The 19,111-nt window shown below is 46.1% G+C and overlaps 1 protein-coding gene across 1 annotated transcript in view; it reads right to left on the bottom strand.

The window, feature by feature from the left end:
* The window catches only part of LOC147112834 (interferon gamma receptor 1-like), a 112,042-nt gene extending 93,133 nt beyond the window's left edge, over positions 1–18,909 (bottom strand). The window contains exon 1 of the mRNA XM_085997509.1: positions 18,538–18,909. Coding sequence (XP_085853635.1) covers positions 18,538–18,634 — 97 coding nt within the window. The 5' untranslated portion in view covers positions 18,635–18,909. The remainder of the gene's footprint in view (positions 1–18,537) is intronic.
* Between the last annotated feature and the right edge of the window lie 202 nt (positions 18,910–19,111).

The following is a 19,111-nucleotide window of genomic DNA, read 5'->3' as shown; positions in this document are numbered from 1 at the left end:
GGTAGTTTGAAAGTTGTCACTGTGAAGAAATCTTGCTTGAATGATGCTATGGTACATTTGATGCAATTTGCGCCATCACCTCTTGTGTTTCTCCACAACCTTTCCTGGTTTGGTTACAAACACATTTTATGAAGACAATGGGGGAGAAATAGCTGCCCGTTGGGCCCGTTTTTGGATGACAATTAGCATTGGTGACCAATTTGCGGGCGCGATCGCTTGGGCCCGGCCTCCCCACGAAGTGCGACGGCTGCAAAAGTGAAAGTTGACAAACTTCCAAGTCTCCAGGACTCAATATCGAGTTCAACAATTTCAGATCATAACCTTGGCCCCTATTTCATTTTTACTTATATTTTTCATCCACACCTTTGTTTTGGTTTCCCCCCCCCTTCCTTTTTTTTCTCTCCCACATGGCAGCTGTCTCCCATTCTGCCAGCGCATTTCACACCTAATCTAGAGCTGTCTTTTGTCTCCACTAGTCCTATCACCATCTCGTCTCGTTTTGAATGCCTCTTAATGTCTCTTCTCTTTTGTTCTCTCGCAGCCCGGCCTCTTAATCTATTTCATTCCCTGTGCCTCTTTAGTCTTGATAAAGGGTTTTGAACCAAAACATTGACTCTAATTTCTCTCCACCGATGTTGCCTGGCCTGCTGAGTTTTTCCAGCATTTTCTGTTGTTATTTCGGATTTCCAGCATCTGCAGTATTTTGCTATCGTCTCCAGGACGCTGATCAGAATCAGGCGTTTGGGGCCCTTGAATATGCAAATCAGATCCCCAACGGCCATTTTAGGACCACGCTCCCAAATTCAGCATAAACTGGCCCGAGCATTAAGCACCGCTTTATTTTTCCGGGACTACAGCGGCCTAACTAAATAAAAGGCAGTATATTTTCTCTTACATTTAAATTGAGCGAGAGCAGCTATGAGTGACCTCACCCCACCATGGAGCGATCGGTGACGGGGCCGGCAGATTTTGCTGAGGCCTCAACCAGCCAGCTTCACTGAGACACTCAATCAGCGCCCGTAAGCGCATGAGTGAGACCCAGGCCGGCGTCTACCGGCACACGCTCCCCTCGCAACGCCCATTTCGCAGCGGTTTCCGCCGCTTATCCGACTTCGCAGCCAATGTCATTGTGAGAAAAAAAAACACGATTTCGATTTCACTTCTTCTATTGTGTTCTTCGGAGATTATGCAGATACACGGTTTGCTTCTTTTAACCACAATCGAGAGTAAACGTTCAGCAAAGCAGCTTCAACCACAGACTTTCGGTACCTGTGAGTGAGTGTCAACCTTCCTGCTAGCTGTTTGTTAACATACCTTACTGACGGAAGTGGGTTTACACTTGTGAGTGGTCGATCAGCCTGATGCTGCTCAGGCTAGCACCACTGCCACCACAAAGAAAGTGTGAATTAAGAAATATGGTTGGCAGACTTCTTACAAATGTGAAGTAACAATTGGTTTCCTGCTGGCTTCAACAGTCATTGCAACTCACTTATACAAATTAAAATTTAAAAAATCTGCTGACATTTTATTAGTTAGAACATTTATGGTTAAAAAGATTACATACATCATCCATGCTAGTAAAACAATGTTAGTGCAATATTTACCACAACGGCATCATAAAAAATACTAATTAATCTCACATTTTGTCCAGATTAAAATAAAACTGAATCTGAGAAAACGCAAACTGTTTTAAAATGCCAAATAAAACCAATTCTGTGAATATTTCAAAAAATAATTAAAACATTAGCACATTTGGAAATGCAAAGCCAGATAGGTCATGGTTGGGACCCCCTGCTTCCCACCCCATGCAAGAATGAGATCTTCATCGAACTCAAGTTCCAAATCACTTTGATTTTGGATCTTAGCTTTTTTTTAAACTAAAAAATGAAAGTGAAGATCCAAAGTCCATGGGGGTTTTTCCCAGCCCCAAGGAGGTGGGTTTGGAGGCGGGACAGTTGGCAAAATCACAAAAAGTAAGAGCGGGTTCGGAATCCGCCTCCGCGCAATTTTGCCAGAGGCGTGTTTGATGGGTGCGATTCGGTCTCGCCTTCATAAGTCGGGAGAGGTAATTAAGACCATTAAATAGTCGTTAAGGGCCTCTATAATCCTATTTTGACAGGCCTTTGTTATTTTGCCACATTTTGTGCTTGTTGCACGACCCTCCTAAACCACGCCAGCTAATCCTGGCGGGTTGACAAGTGGGTGGCCTCCTCACAGCTGCAGCTCCACCATTAAAACGGAGCTTTCATCAGGGAGCAGTTGCAGGTGGCAGAACTTTTGTTCCACAGGTCTTTCAGCACTTTCAGCAGGCCTACCGAAGTCAGAGGTGCTGCAGCTTCTATCTCTCAACTGTGGGACCTCCTTGGAAGACCCTCTCCCCGCTTGGACTGAGCGCTTCCCCAACGGAGGTATCTGCCAGCAGTATGTGAACCATTTATTTCCTTTCACCATGGACCTCAGATTTGGATGAGGAGCAGCCACGGCAGCAGCAGAACCAGGCAGCTCAGCAGCAGGAGCCCCAATCCTCCTGCTCACCCACCTGATGGTGCACAGGGCAGAAGGCGCCAGTGCATGGAAGCACGTCGCTGCAGGAGATACCCCCCTCTCAGGAGGGGCAGGAGGGCTCTCAGCAGGAGGCCTTACCCACCATGGTCTTCCGAGAGCACTTCTCTGACCTGCACTTAAGCGAGGAGCAGTGTATTAGGAGGCTCCTCTTCACCAAGGAGGTGGTCACAGAACTCTGCCAACTCCTGCAACCAGACCTGCAGCCTCAGAGCAGGGCGATGACAGCGCTGCAAGTGGCCCACACCGTGGCCCTCTATCTTTTTGCCGCCGGATCCTTCTAGTCTGGAGCAGGTGACATAGCAAATATCTCCCAGTTTGCCATCCATTGCTGCATCTGAGAGGTCACAGAGGCTCTCCACTCCAGGAGAAGGGACTTAATTGTTTTCTTTCTGAATAGAGAGAAGCTAAGAAGGACCGGCTGTAGACGGCACTGCCTCGGCATGGGCGGCAGCAGTCTGGGCTGGCTGGATGACAGGCAGCAGCAAGGGCAATGGCGGAGTGTGGCTTTACCAGAACAGCAGGCTTCCCCATGCTGCAGGGCACCATCGTGGCTTTGCACGTGCCGCATACCAGTCCTGAGATCTTTGGTAACTGCAAAGGCTACCAATCTCTTAATGTGCAGTTGGTGTGCGACCACACCCAGCACATTATGATAGTGAATGCACGGTATCCTGGCAGCAGTCATGATGCCTTCATCCTGCGCCAGTCCGGTGTGCTAGAAATCTTTCAGCCACCACGTCAAACACAAGGTTGGCTGCTCAGAGACAAGGGCTATCCGCTCTGCACCTGGCTGATGACTCCCTCTGCAACCCCACCACTCGTGGCCAACAATCATATAACGACAGCCATGCTGCCATGAGGAACCTCATCGAGCAGACCATCAGGGTGTTAAAGCAACGGTTCCGCTGCCTTGACCGCTTGGGAGGAGCCCTCCGGTACTTGCCGGAGCAGGTGTCCCATTTTGTGGTGCTCTGCTGCATGCTCCACAACTTGGTCATCATGAGGGCGCAGCCCTTGCCACCACGACTTTCAGGACCACCTCTGGAGGAGGAGTAAGGGAGAAGGCAGGCAGCAGGTCCCCATTTCGAACGGGCTGAACGTGAGCGCCTCATCAGACTCCGGTTTCAATGAATGAAACCCCAGATCCCCGTTGCTCACCACTTCCCCATCTTACCATCCCTCTGACACGGAACGTCACAGCATCCTCCTGGGCACAAAGCTGGAATAAGAGCCACCACAAAACAAACATTCCAAACATAATTTATAAATTTATCAAATCCAAATCAAAACAACAACGTCAACCAATCACCCTTGTGCATTCCCTTAGGGGGAGAAATTGAGTCGCACCCCCTTTGGGGCGCTAACTTCGCCGCCCCCCAAAAAATTAGCACCCCCACGGCCGAAATTGAGTGGGAGCACCCCAAGAGGGAAGCGGGGCACTACTGGAAGCGCCCCTCCTCCCTTTTGGGGCGCTGCGAGGGAATATCGCGGCACTACGTGGCCTTCCTCCCCTTCTTAAAGGGGAGGGGCCTTGCGCAGCATGACCCGGGGCCCACCTGGGCCACCGGGGATCGGAGTGCCGGCAGAAGAGCCAGGCTCATGGAGCGCAGATGGCACTCCGCGGGGGGGCTGGTCAGGAGGCCGGGGACGGGAGCGGAGGCAGGTGCTGGCAGGCGGCCAGCAACAAAAAGGGCTGCCCGGCACCTCGCCTTTAAATAGCGCCGCCCCGGCCGCAGTTAAGTCAGGGGGCGCTACCAAAGATCGCGAGCGGGGTGCTGCACACGGCGATGACATCATTGCTGACTAACAGTTAGCGCGCCGCTAACCTCCCGCTGAATTTCATGGGAGTCATTGGCAGCGCCGCGCCCGGGCACTAGTTGCTTTGTGCCCTGTTAGTGCCCTCTTAGGGCACTAACAAGGCGCAAAGCAACTGAGTTTTTCGCCCTAGTGTCAGTCTTTCGTGTTGCTTTTCCTACTCTAGTGCTCCTGCGAAGTGCTCCCCCAGTGGCTTCAGCATGGCTGGTGGAAGGCTGCTGACTCAGTGGGGGAGACTGCAGATGGCCTTGCTGGACGACCTCGAGCAGCCCTGGGCCAAGAAGGCCCGGCTGTAGACTGCACTACCTGGGCATGGGCGGCAGCAGTCTGGGCTGGCTGGATGACAGGCAGCAGCAAGGTCAATGGTGGAGTGGCGTTGGTGGGAGTACAAATCCTGAGTGAGGCCAGCAAGTTCTTGCTCCACAGAGCCATTGCCACTCCCCCGTGGCGGTGCCTCAGCATTCCTAGCCATTGGGGAACAGATTGCTGTGAGACCCTGCAAGCCCCTTTCCACACTTGTAAACCCAGCCATGATGGCAGCAGTCTGAGATTCCACTGCAACACTGAAACATTGGGTCGCTTCCACCTGTGGAAGATGCGTAATCGCCCATCACACGCAGCATCATGGCTGGGTCCAGAAGGTCTCTTGCGGAGTTACCCATCATGGAAATCATGGGCTCCAAGATCTGCGCAAAGCCCCGTGCAATGTTGGAGCCGGGTTCCTCCATGCTCCTTGACACTGACAAGAGGCTCTCTGGCAGGCTTCCCATTGCACCTATCATTTCTGTGTGCATGCCTATCATCCTTCTTCTGAAGGCTGCTTCATCGAGGTCATCATTTCTCCTATGCAGCAGAACTTGTGCGCGAACTTGCAAGATATCCATGCATTCTTAGGCAGTCCCTCGGAACCGAGGATGACTTGCTCCCACACTAAAAATGAGTTCTCAGGTGACTGATGAGTCCCATGTGGGACCTACAGTCTCTGTCACAGATGGGGCAGACGGTGGTTGAAGGGGCAGGTGGGTGAGGTGCTTGGGTTGACGTGCGTTCCTTGCGCTGCTTGCGTTCCTTGCGCTTGGCTTCCGCTTGCTCCTGGCGAAGCGACTTGAGGTGTTCGGCGCCTTCCCGGATGCTTCTCCTCCACTTTGTGCGGTCTTGGGCCAGGGATTCTCAGGTGTTGTTGGGGATGTTGCACTTTTTCAAGGAGGCTTTGAGGGTATCCTTAAAGCGTTTCCTCTGCCCACCTGGGACTCTCTTGCCGTGTCGGAGCTCCAAGTAGAGCACTTGTTTTGGGAGTCTCGTATCGGGCATGTGGACGATGTGGCCTGTCCATCGGACCTGATCTTGCGTGGTCAAAGCTTCGATGCTGGGGATGTTGGCCTGAGCGAGAACACTGACGTTGGTGCGCCTATCCTGCCAATGGATTTGCAGGATCTTGCGGAGGCAGTGTTGGTGGTACCTTTCCAGTGCTTTGAGGTGCCCACTGTACATGGTCCATGTCTTTGAAGCATACAGGAGGGCAGGTATCACTACTGCTCTGTAGACCAGTGGTGCTGGGTTTGAGGTCCTGGTCTTCAAACACTCTCTTCCTCAGGCGATCGAAGGCTACACTGGCACACTGAAGGCGGTGTTGGACTTCATCACCGACGTCTGCCCTTGTTAACAGTAAGCTCCCGAGGTATGGAAAGTGGTCCACATTGTCCAAGGCCTCGTCGTGGATTTTGTTCAACCGTGAGGGATTATGGAGTGTCCTCCTCAAATTCGGCTGCCCTCAAAAGTTTGTCACCATCCTCCGCCTGCTTCACGACGTCATGCAAGCCGTGATCCTGACCAACTGATCCACCACAGACCCAATTCACGTATGGACCGGGGTCAAGCAAGGCTGTGTCATCGCACCAACGCTCTTCTCGATTTTCCTGGCTGCAATGCTCCATCTCACCCTCAGTAAGCTCCCCGCTGGAGTGGAGCTAATCTACAGAACAAATGGGAAACTGTTCAACGTCCGTCACCTCCAGTCCAGATCCAATGTCATCCCATCCTCTGTCTTCGAATTACAGTATGCAGACGATGCTTGCGTCTGCGTTCACTCTGAGGCTGAACTCCAAACCATTGTCAACACCTACACCGAAGTGTGTGAGAGCATGGGCCTTACACTAAACATCTGTATCCATGCATACACCATCAGCAGCTTGTAAGTAAGAAGAGCTTTCTGGATGAGGGGGAAGTGGGATGTGAGAAGGATTAGGTATGAGCATACCGTCATCATCAGCAATGCTTTCAGACTGACAGCCCCTCCAACGATCTCCAGCCCAGCTTCCTCCAGCTCCATCAGGTTCTGCAGACGGGCTTCCCCACCACCGATCTGCCGCTGCTCCCAGCAGTTATTTTGCCTGGAAGAGAAAGGGGAAGTTTGTCAGTGAGTGTGATGCAATGTGCTTGGGTGATGTGCCTGCCATGGTTCAATAACTGGCAGTGTGCGCAAGATGTGAGATGTGGGTGTGAGTCATGCAGCAGTTGTAAGGGTGAGGTGAAGCTATGATTGTGAGGTATGAGTGGTGATTGCTGGAGATTGTTGGTAGGTGAGTGATGGAGGTGTGGTGCATTGAGCAGTGTGTGAGGCTTGTGGTGCAGATGGTGGAATATGGCCTTTGATGATGCATTCACTCACCTTGACCACTCGTGTGAGGTCATTAAACTTTTTGCGGCACTGGATCCAGGTCCTGAGGACAGCACTCGTTGCACTGACAGCGTCAGCAATTTTCTCTCAAAGCCTTCTGCTGCTCTGCCTTGAAGGCCTCCTGTGGGTAGAGGAACTGACGGCATCTTTGAACCATCAGGACCAAAGCCTCCAGTGTCACGTCGGAAATCTCCTCGTCCTTTCTCTTGGCTATTGGGCCATGCCTTTCCCCACAATGACAATGAGGTGCTTCTGCAACAAAGCACCGCCCCTTTAAGTAGTGCAGAGAGCCTGGGCCAAACTTTATTGGCCAGTAAACTGCACCCGATATTGCCCTGTTCAGCGCTAAGCCAATCAGCAGCGCATTTAGCGCTGAGATCAGCGCTGCAATCATTATAATGGGCAGGCAGCACAAATTTTTCACGCTGCCTGCACCACTTCGAACAGGTGCTTTGCGTTGCCCGCGCCCATTTTCGGGCCTTATCCAGTGTCTAGGCCTGGATTTTTTAAATGGCCTTTATTTATTTTAACAGATTTTTAAGTCTTAAAAATAGGCAGGGATGGGAAGAAAATAATTGGCCTATTAAAGTTCATTCCTCCAGTACATTAACTCTCCCATCATGGCATCTAACTATTTTAAATGACCCCAATATTTTTGCTTCTATTATCTTGCCTGGTAGATTATTCTGAACATTTCACACTCCGAGTAGTTTTCCTAATATCTGTTCGAAATATATTTTTCACTAATTACCAGTCCTCTGGTACTAATTTTTTGGCATACTTTGAACTAATATTCTGGGCTCAGTTTAGCTATATCATTTAATAATTTATATACTTTGATGCGATTCCACCACTGACTAGAAATTATTGTTAGCGATGTTGTATAAACACTTAATATATCATGCATCACTTGCTCTTTGTTATCTCAACAGAGATTAATTTGTTTATTAAACCAGACTGATTAGTGCCTCTAATAAAATAGCAGAGAGACAATTTTGAAAGGAGAAGATTAAATGTTCTTGTGTAGTGTAATGCTGCCATCTGCAGGACATATTGGTCACTGCGCCATTCTGTGCAGTCCAAGCTCAAATCATGAGAAAACTGCATTTCCTTTTCCAAAAGCAAAATATTGCAGATACTGGAAATCTGAAATTAAAATAAAAACAGAAAATGCTGGAAATACTCAGCAGGCCAGGCAGCATCTGTAGAGAGAAACAGAGTTACCGTTTCAGGTCGATGACCCTTGACAGAAGGTCGTCTACCTGAAATGTTAACTCTGTTTCTCTCTCCACGGATGCTGCCTGATCTGCTGAGTATTTCCAGCATTTTCTGCTTGCATTTCCTTCTCAGTGTATATACGAGTAGACACATGGAAAACCCTCAGGGAACAAGCAGGAGACCGCAAGTCAAGTCGATTTTCTCTTCTCGACAAAAGATCTCATTAGAGATTGACATGTAATGTTATAGGATGTAAAGGGTTAATGTTGAATGTGCAGAATTAAATAGCAGACATGTAATTGCAACACCTTTTATTGATTCATCTACTGTTAATAATCATCCCTATGGCTCCAGTATTGGGAACACCACCACCTCCAAGTTCCCCTCCAAGTCACACACCATCATGACTTGGAAATATATCGCCGTTCCATCATTGTCACTGGGCCAAAATCCTGGAACTCCCTCCCTAACAGCACTGTGGGAGTACTATCACCACACGGACTGCAGCGGTTTAAGATGGCCGCTCACCACCACCTTCTCAAGGGCAATTAGGGATGGGTAATAAATGCTGGCCTCGCCAATGACTCCCACATCCCGTGAATGAATTTTTAAAAAGCATTTGTGCATCCTCCCAGAAGGAAAATAGTGAAGCCTGTGTGATGATCAAGTTCTGAAAGACTATCTACTAGTGACAGAGTTGGTTTAACAACTCCAAGTGTCAGTGGTCTTAGGAATCAGATCAGAAGCTCACCCCGAGTTGTGCTGCTGCTTTCACATTGACATCCATCAGAAACTGCTCATGCAAATGAGCAGAGTGACTGGGTGTACTGCAAGTTTCTGAATTCCTGCTGCTGTGAGGCCAACCAGGACTGACTGTCTCCACTTGTACCTAATTTGCATAGCAATCATTTCACTAAAACGAGGACAGTGGCCAGCATTGGTAAGAAAGAACTTGCATTTACACAGAATCTTATTACATCCTCAGGATGTCCCAAGTGCTTAACAGACTTCTAGAAACTATAAATGGATCAAGATTTGTTTGTATTCCAAGCTATCTTACATTTTTCATATAATACATGTTTTCCTATAATGTAGTCTCAATTAGTTTGTTGCAATTACATCAGGGAGTCATGCATTCTGTGATCCTCACTTAGGAATGTGCTGGATCTTTGGAACACACATGAAAACAGTGAACAATTCTACAACTGGTACAAACTTCCATTTTAAACATCCATGTGCAATACAAAACCTGAAGACAGCAGAACTGAGTAAAATGCTGTAACCGGAATTGGTTCATTTAAATAGGAGCTCTCCCTCCACTAGTGGAAGTTAAGTACTTCTAATTCCTTGACAAGCATTAAAAAAAATGTGCATTATTTTTTTGTGCTTATCAAGATTTTGGGGAACAAATCACTTTCCAATTCAGGTGCCTAGTGTCAGCAACAAGCACTGTCAAGTCAGATATAGCACAGCCGGCTACAGGTTAAAGTTCTCTCATCATTGTCCCAAACCTAAAACATCACCCTGCTAATTGCAACAGTGTGACATTTCCAGCCCCATATCAACCATCCATGTGGGCTCAGAGTGAGATTTCCAATAGAAGCCAAATTCAGGGCAGTTGTGTTGTGTGACTATACCAACTAGAATTTTTTGAGCAAGTGTTATCCCAAGCGGATGCATTTCCCAGAGGTTAAAGAACAGCTTACTAACCTATTCCACCACCATTTCTATGTAGTGGGCACTAGTATCTTCTGGAGAGCTTGGCTCAGACCATTAAAAAGTTGAAACTATAATCTTGTTGAATTTTTCATCTCAGCCTCAGTTGAGCTACAGTGTTGTAACTCTCTGCCATTATTTTATCTCCAATCACAGTGAGTGAAAATACAATAGAGACAGTCAGAATTTGAATGATAATCAAGTTTGATCAAGAGATATGTTCAAAGAACACAAACTTGGTGCCTCATTCTAAAGTATCCTGGGTGCTGCACCGGGCACATCCTTCTACACTCCCATTGTTTCAAGCTGTTGCTCGCAATAACACTAAACTTTATTTTTGGTTTCAGAATGAATCATGGAACAAGCACCCCTCATCCATTTTGTGAAACAAATCACAGATATCCTTCACCTCATTCTTTTCTGTAAATAACTATTGCCTATTTTATTTATTCCCCTAATCAGTTCTGACAAGTTCAGAAACAAAGCGTGCACAGTACACGATGGGAGCTTTAGAGAAAAAAATGCAAACTTTTCAAAAATATTATAAATATTATCTGTTTATAACTACTGCCATCATAAGATGAATGGCTGCATCATACTGACACTGAGCTCAACCTTAAGTTCAGCTTCAAATCCCACATCCAATCGATCACAACATTTACCTTATTCCCCTTTTACAACATTGTTTTTTCTACATTCCTGCCTCAACCCAGGAGACGGTTAACAAAAATGAGAGTGCATGGAATTGGAGGTAACCTATTGACATGGGTAGGGAATTGGTTAGGAGGTAGAAGACCGAGAGTAGGGATGTACTTAAATTGGCAGGATGTGACTCGTGGTGTCCCCCAGGGATCTGTACTGGGGCCACAGCTTTTCACTATATTTATAAATGACTTGGATGAAGGAATAGAGAGTGACATATCCAAGTTTGCTGATGACACTAAATTAGGTAGCACAGTAAGCAGTGTAAATGGGAGAAGAAAGTTGCAAAGGGACATTGATAAATGAAGTGAGTGGGCAAAACTATGGCAGATGGAGTCTAATGTGGGGAAGTGTGAGGTTTGGACCTAAGAAAGATCAAAGTATTTTCTAAATGGCAAGAAGCCAGGACATCGGGAGAACGCCCCTGCTCTTCTTTGAATAGTGCTATGGGACATTTTACGTCCACCTGAGAGGGCAGAAGGGGCCTCAGTTTAACACCTCGTCCAAAAGGCGGGACCTCCGACAATGCAGTACTCCCTCAGTACTGTACTGAAGTGTCAGCCTGGATTATATGCTTAAGTCTCTGGAGTGGGGCTATGAACCCACAATCTTCTACACTCAAAGTTGAGAGTGCTACTGCTGAGCCAAGGCTGGCACTTAAATCAGAATAGCTACCAATAGTACCTGCTGCAAAACTTGCAATAGTGCAGGCATCTGAAACATCAGGGCTACTGTCAACTTACATTTAACCTGTACCTGTAAATGCCTCTAATGTTCCTGGTACAAATGCAATACCTGTCCTTGCTCTTCACAGAATCACAGAATCACAGAAACCCCACAGTGCAGATAGAGGCCATTTCGGCCCATCGAGCCTGCACCGACACACATCCCACCCTATCCCCGTAACCCCACGTATTTAATCCCCTAACACTAAGGGTCAATTTATCATAGCCAAATCAACCTAACCTGCACATCTTTGGACTGTGGGAGGAAACCGGAGCACCCGGAGGAAACCCACGCAGACACAGGGAGAATGTCCAATCTTCGAACATAGAATACCTGCCCCACATCAGTACCTGTATTATGCACCTCACTACTGTGGCAGTATATGTAGAACCTGCTCCAATGCCAATAAAGCACCAGTAATACATGCCCTATGCTAGTACTTGTAATAAGTCCAGTATTGGGGCAGGTATCACAAATGCTGCCATTGTAAGAAGTGCCCTATTCCAGTGGCAGTAAATGTAATATCTGCTCCTGTACCAGTACGAGCAGCTGCAATATGCTCTCTAACAGGTACCAGTAACTGTAGGAATCTGTGGAAAAATTCCAGCAAGCCCAGTCACCAGGTAAACTAGAGTCTTAAATCTAAACAAAGCAAACTACATAGGTATGAGGGGCGAATTGGCTACAGTAGATTGGGAAACTACATTAAAAGGTATAATGGCTACAAGTAATGGTATAACAAGCAATGGCTAGCATTTAAAGAATTAATACATAATTTACAACAAGTATACATTCCTTTAAGGCACAAAAACCCCACAGGAAAAGCGGTCCAACTGCAGCTAACAAGAGAAGTTAAAGAAGTGCTGTGGGGGAGGGTTTAAACTAAAATGGCAGGGGGTTGGGAACCTGAGCAGGGAGACAGAGGAAAGGGAAACAAGGATAAAAGCAAAAGATAGGAAGGAGAAAAACAAAAGTGGCAGTCAGAGAAATCAACGGTTTAAATCAAACATGGCCACAGTAAATAATAATTCTAATAGGTCTAAGAGCGTTAAAAAAACAAGCCTGAAGGCTTTGTGTCTTAATGCAAGGAGCATTTGTAATAAGGTGGATGAATTGGCTGTGCAAATAGAGGTAAACGAATATGATTTGTTTGGGATTACGGAAACGTGGCTCAAGGATGGCCAAGACTGGGAACTCAACATTCAGAGGTATTCGATATTCAGGAAAGATAGGCAAAAAGGAAAGGGAGGTGGGGTAGCATTACTGGTTAAAGAAGGGATTAACACAATTGTAATGAAGGATATTAGCTCTGATGATGTGGAATCTATATGGGTAGAATTGAGGAATACTAAGGGGAAAAAAACGTTAGTGGGAGTGGTATATAGACCTCCAAACAGTAAGGCAGAGGTTGGGGATGGCATTAAAAGGGAAATTAAAGAAGCGTGCAACAAGGGCACAGCAGTCATCATGGGTGACTTTAATCTACATATAGATTGGGCCAACCAAATTAGTAACAATACTGTGGAGGAGGAATTCCTGGAGTGTTTACGGGATGGTTTCCTGGACCAATATGTCGAGGAACCAAGCAGAGATCAGGCCATCTTAGACTGGGTATCATGTAACGAGAAAGGATTAATTAGCAATCTTGTTGTACGACGCCCCTTGGGTCGGAGCGATCATAATATGATCGAATTCTTCATTAAGATGGAGAATGAAGTAGTTGAATCAGAGACTAGGGTCCTCAATTTAAATAAAGGAAACTACGATGGTCTGAGGAGCAAGTTGGGTAGGATTGATTGGGGAATGGCACTCAAAGGGTTGACGGTGGATAGGCAATGGCAAACATTCAAAGACCGCATGGATGAACTACAGAATTTGTTCATCCCAGTTTGGCATAAAAATAAAACAAAAAAGGTGACTCAACCGTGGCTAACAAGGGAAATTAGGGATAGCATAAGATCCAAAGAGAGGACATATAAAATCGGCCAGAAAAAGCAATAATCCTGAGGATTGGGAGCAGTTTAGGATTCAACAAAGGAGGACAAAGGGATTAATTAAGAAAGGGAAAATAGAATATGAGAGTAAGCTTGCAGGGAACATAAAAACTGACTGTAAAAGCTTTTATAGATATGTGAAGAGAAAAAGATTGGTGAAGTCAAGCATAGGTCCCTTGCAGTCAGAATCAGGGGAATTTATAATGGGGAACAAAGAAATGGCAGACCAACTAAATACATATTTTGGTTCTGTCTTCACAAAGGAGGACACAAATAACCTCCCAGAGATGCCGGGGAACATAGGGTCCGATGAAAGGGTGGAACTGAAAGAAATCAGTATTTGTAGGGAAATGGTGTTAGGAAAATTGATGGGACTGAAGGCCGATAAATCCCCAGGGCCTGATAATCTACATCCCAGGGTACTTAAGGAAGTGGCCCTAGAAATAGTAGATGCATTGCTGGTCATCTTCCAGAACTCGACAGACTCTGGAACAGTACCCATGGATTGGAGGGTAGCTAATGTTACCCCACTATTCAAAAAAGGTGGTAGAGAAAAAGCAGGGAATTATAGACCGGTAAGCCTGACATCGGTAGTGGGGAAAATGCTAGAGTCCATTATAAAAGATGTAATAGCAGAGCACTTGGAAAGCAGTGACAGGATCGGACAAAGTCAACATGGATTTACGAAAGGTAAATCATGCTTGACTAATCTACTGGAATTTTTTGAGGATGTAACTGGTAAAATAGATAAGGGAGAACCAGTGGATGTGGTGTATTTGGACTTTCAGAAGGCTTTCGATAAGGTCCCACATAAGAGATTAGTGTGCAAAATTAAGGCACATGGGATTGGGGGCAAGGTATTGACTTGGATAGAGAACTGGTTGGCGGACAGAAAGCAAAGAGTTGGAATAAACGGGTCATTTTCCGAGTGGCAGGCAGTGGCTAGTGGGGTACCGCAAGGATCGGTCCTAGGACCCCAGCTGTTCACAATATATATTAATGATCTGGACGAGGGAATTGGATGTAATATCTCCAAATTTGCAGACGACACAATGCTGGGTGGGAGGGTATGCTGTGAGGAGGATGTCGTGAAACTCCAGTACGATTTGGACAGGTTGGGTGATTGGGCAGAAACATGGCAAATGCACTATAATGTGGATAAATGTGAGGTTATCCACTTTGGTGGCAAAAACAGGATGCCAGATTATTATTTGAATGGCAATAGATTGGGAGAAGGGGAGGTGCAAAGAGACCTGGGTGTTCTTGTGCACCAGTCGCTGAAGGTAAGCATGCAGGTGCAGCAGGCGGTTAAGAAGGCAAATGGTATGTTGGCCTTCGTAGCAAGAGGGTTCGAGTACAGGAACAAGGATGTCTTGCTACAGTTGTACAGGGCCTTGGTGAGACCGCACCTTGAGTATTGTGTGCAGTTTTGGTCGCCTTACCTGAGGAAGGACGTTCTTGCCATGGAAGGAGTGCAGCGAAGATTCACCAGGCTGATACCTGGGATGGCAGGAATGACATATGAGGAGAGATTGTGTCGATTGGGCTTAAATTCACTGGAGTTTAGAAGATTGAGAGGGGATCTCATCGAAACCTATAAAATTCTGTCAGGCCTGGACAGACTAGATGCAGGAAGGATGTTTCTGATGGCCGGGGAGTCCAGAACCAGGGGTCATAGTCTAAGGATAAGGGGTAAGCCATTTAGGACTGAAATGAGGAGGAATTTCTTCACCCAGAGAGTGGTGAACCTGTGGCATTCTCTGCCACAGAGGGCAGTGGAGGTCAGTTCATTAAATATATTCAAGAAAGAGTTGGATATATTTCTGAAGGCTAAAGGGATCAAGGGATATGGGGAGAAGGCAGGGACAGGGTACTGAATTTGGATGATCAGCCATGATCTCATTGAATGGCGGAGCAGGCTCGAAGGGCCGAATGGCCTACTCCTGCTCCTATCTTCTATGTTTCTATCGTACTCGGTCAAAGGAAGAGGCTGATAATGTTGCCAAAAAGAGTAGTAAGCCTGAGGATTGGGAGTATTTTAGAATTCAGCAAAGGAGGACCAAGAAATTGATAAAGAAAGGGAAAATAGAATATGAGAGTAAACTAGCGAGAGACATAAAAACAGACTGTAAAAACTTTTTTAGGTATGTAAAAAGGAAAAGATTAGCGAAAGTAAATGTGGATCCCTTACAGGCTGAGACCAGAGAAATTATAATGGGGAATAAGGACATGGTAGAGAAATTAAACAAATACAGGAAACTCTCACTTAAACGGCACCTAATTATCCAGAATTCTCTAATAACCGGCAAAATTCTGGAGTAGGTTTTGAGGCTTCCGTATACTGTATATTTGTGGCTGTGTAACCGTGGTTCTCGTACCTTTTGCCATGTAATCATGGCTCCTGCACCTCTGGTTGTGTAACCTGGTCCCCTGTACCTGTGTCTGTGGAACAGGACTCCAGCACTTGTGTCTGTGGAACGGGGCTCCAGCACTTCTGGCTGTGTTACGGGGCTCCAGCACTTCTGGCTGTGTTACGGGGCTCTTGTACCTTGGGCCATCGTCACTCCATGTCCCTTCTTTGTTATCCGGAATTTTTAATCAACCGGCACCATCCCGGTCCCATCGGTGCCGGATACCAAAGAGTTTCCTGTACTTTGTTTCTCTCTTCATGGAAGAAGACACAAAAAAACTTTTCGGAAATAGTGGAGAACCAAGGCTCTAGCGAGAATGAGGAACTGAAAGAAATTAGTATTAGTAAAAAAATAGTACTGGAGAAATTAATGGGACTGAAAGCCAATAAATCCCCTGGACCTGAGGGCCTATATCCTAGGGTTTTGAAAGAGGTGGCTATAGAGATAGTGGATGCATTGGTTGTCATTTTCCAAAATTCCATAGATTCGAGTACGGTTTCCGCGGATTGGAAGGTAGCAAATGTAACCTCACTATTTAAGAAAGGAGGGAGAGAGAAAATGAGGATCTACAGACCAGGTAGCCTGACATCTGTAGTAGGGAAAATGCTAGAATCTATTTTATTAAGAACGTGGTAACAGGGAAGTTAGAAAATAAAAATAGGATTGGGCAGAGTCAACACGGATTTATGAAAGGGAAATCATGTCTGACGAATCTGTTAAGAGTTTTTGAGGTTGTAACGAGCAGAATAGATAAGGGGGAACCAGTGGATGTGGTGTATTTGGATTTTCAGAAGGCATTCGATAAGGTGCCACACAAGAGGTTATTAAACAAAATTAGGGCTCATGGCATTGGAGGTAATACACTAGCATGGATTGAGGATTGTTTAACGGACAGAAAACAGAGAGTAGGAATAAACGGGTTATTTTCCGGTTGGCAGGCAGTAACTAGTGGGATACCGCAAGGATCAGTGCTTGGGTCTCAGCTATTCACAATCTACATCAATGATTTTGGATGAGGGGACCTAATGTAATATATCCAAGTTTGCTGATGACACAAAGCTGGGTGAGAATGTAAGTTGTGATGAGGATGCAAGGAGTCTCCAAGCGGATATAGACAGGTTAAGTGAATGGGCAAGAAGATGGCAAATGGAATATAATGTGGAGAAATGTGAATATAATGTGGAGAAATGTGAAGTTACCCACTTTGGTAGGAAAAATAGAAAAGCAGAGTATTTTTTAAATGGTAAGAGACCTGGATGTCCTTGTACACAAATCACTGAAAGTTAATATGCAGGTACAGCAAGCATTTAGGAAAGCAAATGGTATATTGGCCTTTATTACAAGAGGATTTGAGTATAAGAGTAAAGACGTCTTACTGCAATTATATAGGGGCCTGGTGACACCACACCTGGAGTATTGTGTACAGTTTTGGTCTGCTTACCTAAGAAAGAATATACTTGCCATAGAGGGAGTGCAACAAAGGTTCACCAGACTGGTTCCTGGGATGGGGGGATTGTCCTATGAGGGGAGATTGAGCAGACTAGGCCTACATTCTCGAGAGGATAGGAGAGGTGATCTCATTGAAACATACAAAATTCTTACAGGGTTTGATAGGGTAGATGCAGGGAGGATGTTTCCCCTGGCTGGGGAGCCTAGAACCAGGGGTCACAGTGTCAGAATAAGGGGTCGGCCATTTAGGACCGAGATGAGGAGAAATTTCTTCACTCAGAGGGTGGTGAATCTTTGGAATTCTCTACCCCAGAGGGCTGTGGAGGCTCAGTCGTTGAGTATATTCAAGACAGAGATCGATAGATATTTGAATATTAACAGAATCAAGGGATATGGGGATAGTGCAGGAAAGTGGAATTGAGGTAGAAGATCAACCATGATCTTATTGAATGGCGGAGCAGGCTCGAAGGGCCAATTGGCCTACTCCTGCTCCTATTTCTTATGTTCTGATGTTCTTATGTTCAAACCGACTTCTAAAAAAAATCCCCGTTCCATTCATTTCAATGAAACTCTGACATGCAGTCAATTTACACAAAACCCTCTCTCTGATTGGTTTATGCATGAATAAATTACACATCATTTAACTGGACGATTATTGAAGTATCTTACCCTCCGAGCAGTCAAATTGAGATCAAACTGCAATGTAAAAAAAAATCCCCTTTCCATTCATTTCAATGAAACTCTGACATGCAGTCAATTTACACGAAACCCTCTTTCTGATTGGTTTATGCATGAATAAATTGCACATCATTTAACTGGACGCCAGTCACAGTAAATCTCACGTTGGCAGAGTGCAGTGCAGTGCAGTGCACCGAGACTATATGACGTCTGGGCTGTTACTGAAATATGAACTCGTGTTATAACAGAAAATGCTGGAAACACTCAGCAGGCCAGGCAGCATGGAGCGAAAAAAAAATCGTCTTGATGGTTAAATAGTCACCGGTCAGAGTCACCGACCGTCCCAGGACAAGTCACACTGACTTTGAAAATAAAACGGATGTTCACATTCTGACCCAACATGTAAAAGAGGCCGTCTGTTTCCTTTTTAAATGTTAGCTGATTATTATCCCAGAAGTTAAGTCAATCAAAGCACAGGACCACCCAACCCCTCACATACTGAACAGGGTAAAAATCCTGAACCCAAACAAGTCAAGACACGCATCTCACTATCTTGCACTCAGGTCGTTCTCGCTCAATCGCTTACTTGAGTTGCTCTTCCGAGGAAGAGTCGAGACCGCCAGACTGTCCCGGGGCACACAACACAGGCACAAGGTAAAGCTCAGAAGTCCACTCCGAAACATCGCGTCCAGTCGACTTCAAAGAGACGTTATACGTTCTCGGTGCAATATAGGCGCCCATGTAAGGGCAAGTTTCGTTTTCACTACCTCACAGTTTCCACACAGTGATTTCCCGGTTCAGCTTGGCTCGGGTTTTATTGCTGATGTGTCCGGGGGTTTCTCTCCGCAACAGACTAAAGAGAAGCGAAACAAACCCACTGCACAGTTGTTTGATTGGGAAATCAGGTTTCATGTTACGATTAACTAAAAGTGGACGTTCCCCTCCCCAGGGGTGTCCAACTTTTAGGAGTACAGGACTGGGCTGGTTCCATGTCGCCCGCCGAGCTGTGGAGTGGGATGTGTGGGCTTAAAAGACCCCTGAGGCAGAGTCATCAATAAACCTCAAGCCCAACTCCCAGGGCCGCATTCATGATGCAACTCAGCCTCCTTATAATGGAGAGAAAGCCCATGCACCAGTTTGTCTGTTTATTCATTCATGGG

This window comes from Somniosus microcephalus, chromosome 9 (assembly GCF_052327205.1).
Source record: "Somniosus microcephalus isolate GS21.2 chromosome 9, FLI_Smic_1.0, whole genome shotgun sequence".
In the NCBI taxonomy this organism is placed as follows: Eukaryota; Metazoa; Chordata; class Chondrichthyes; order Squaliformes; family Somniosidae; genus Somniosus; species Somniosus microcephalus.
The sequence above is the reverse complement of the archived record's forward strand: the minus strand, read 5'-3'. Positions and strand labels throughout refer to the sequence as shown.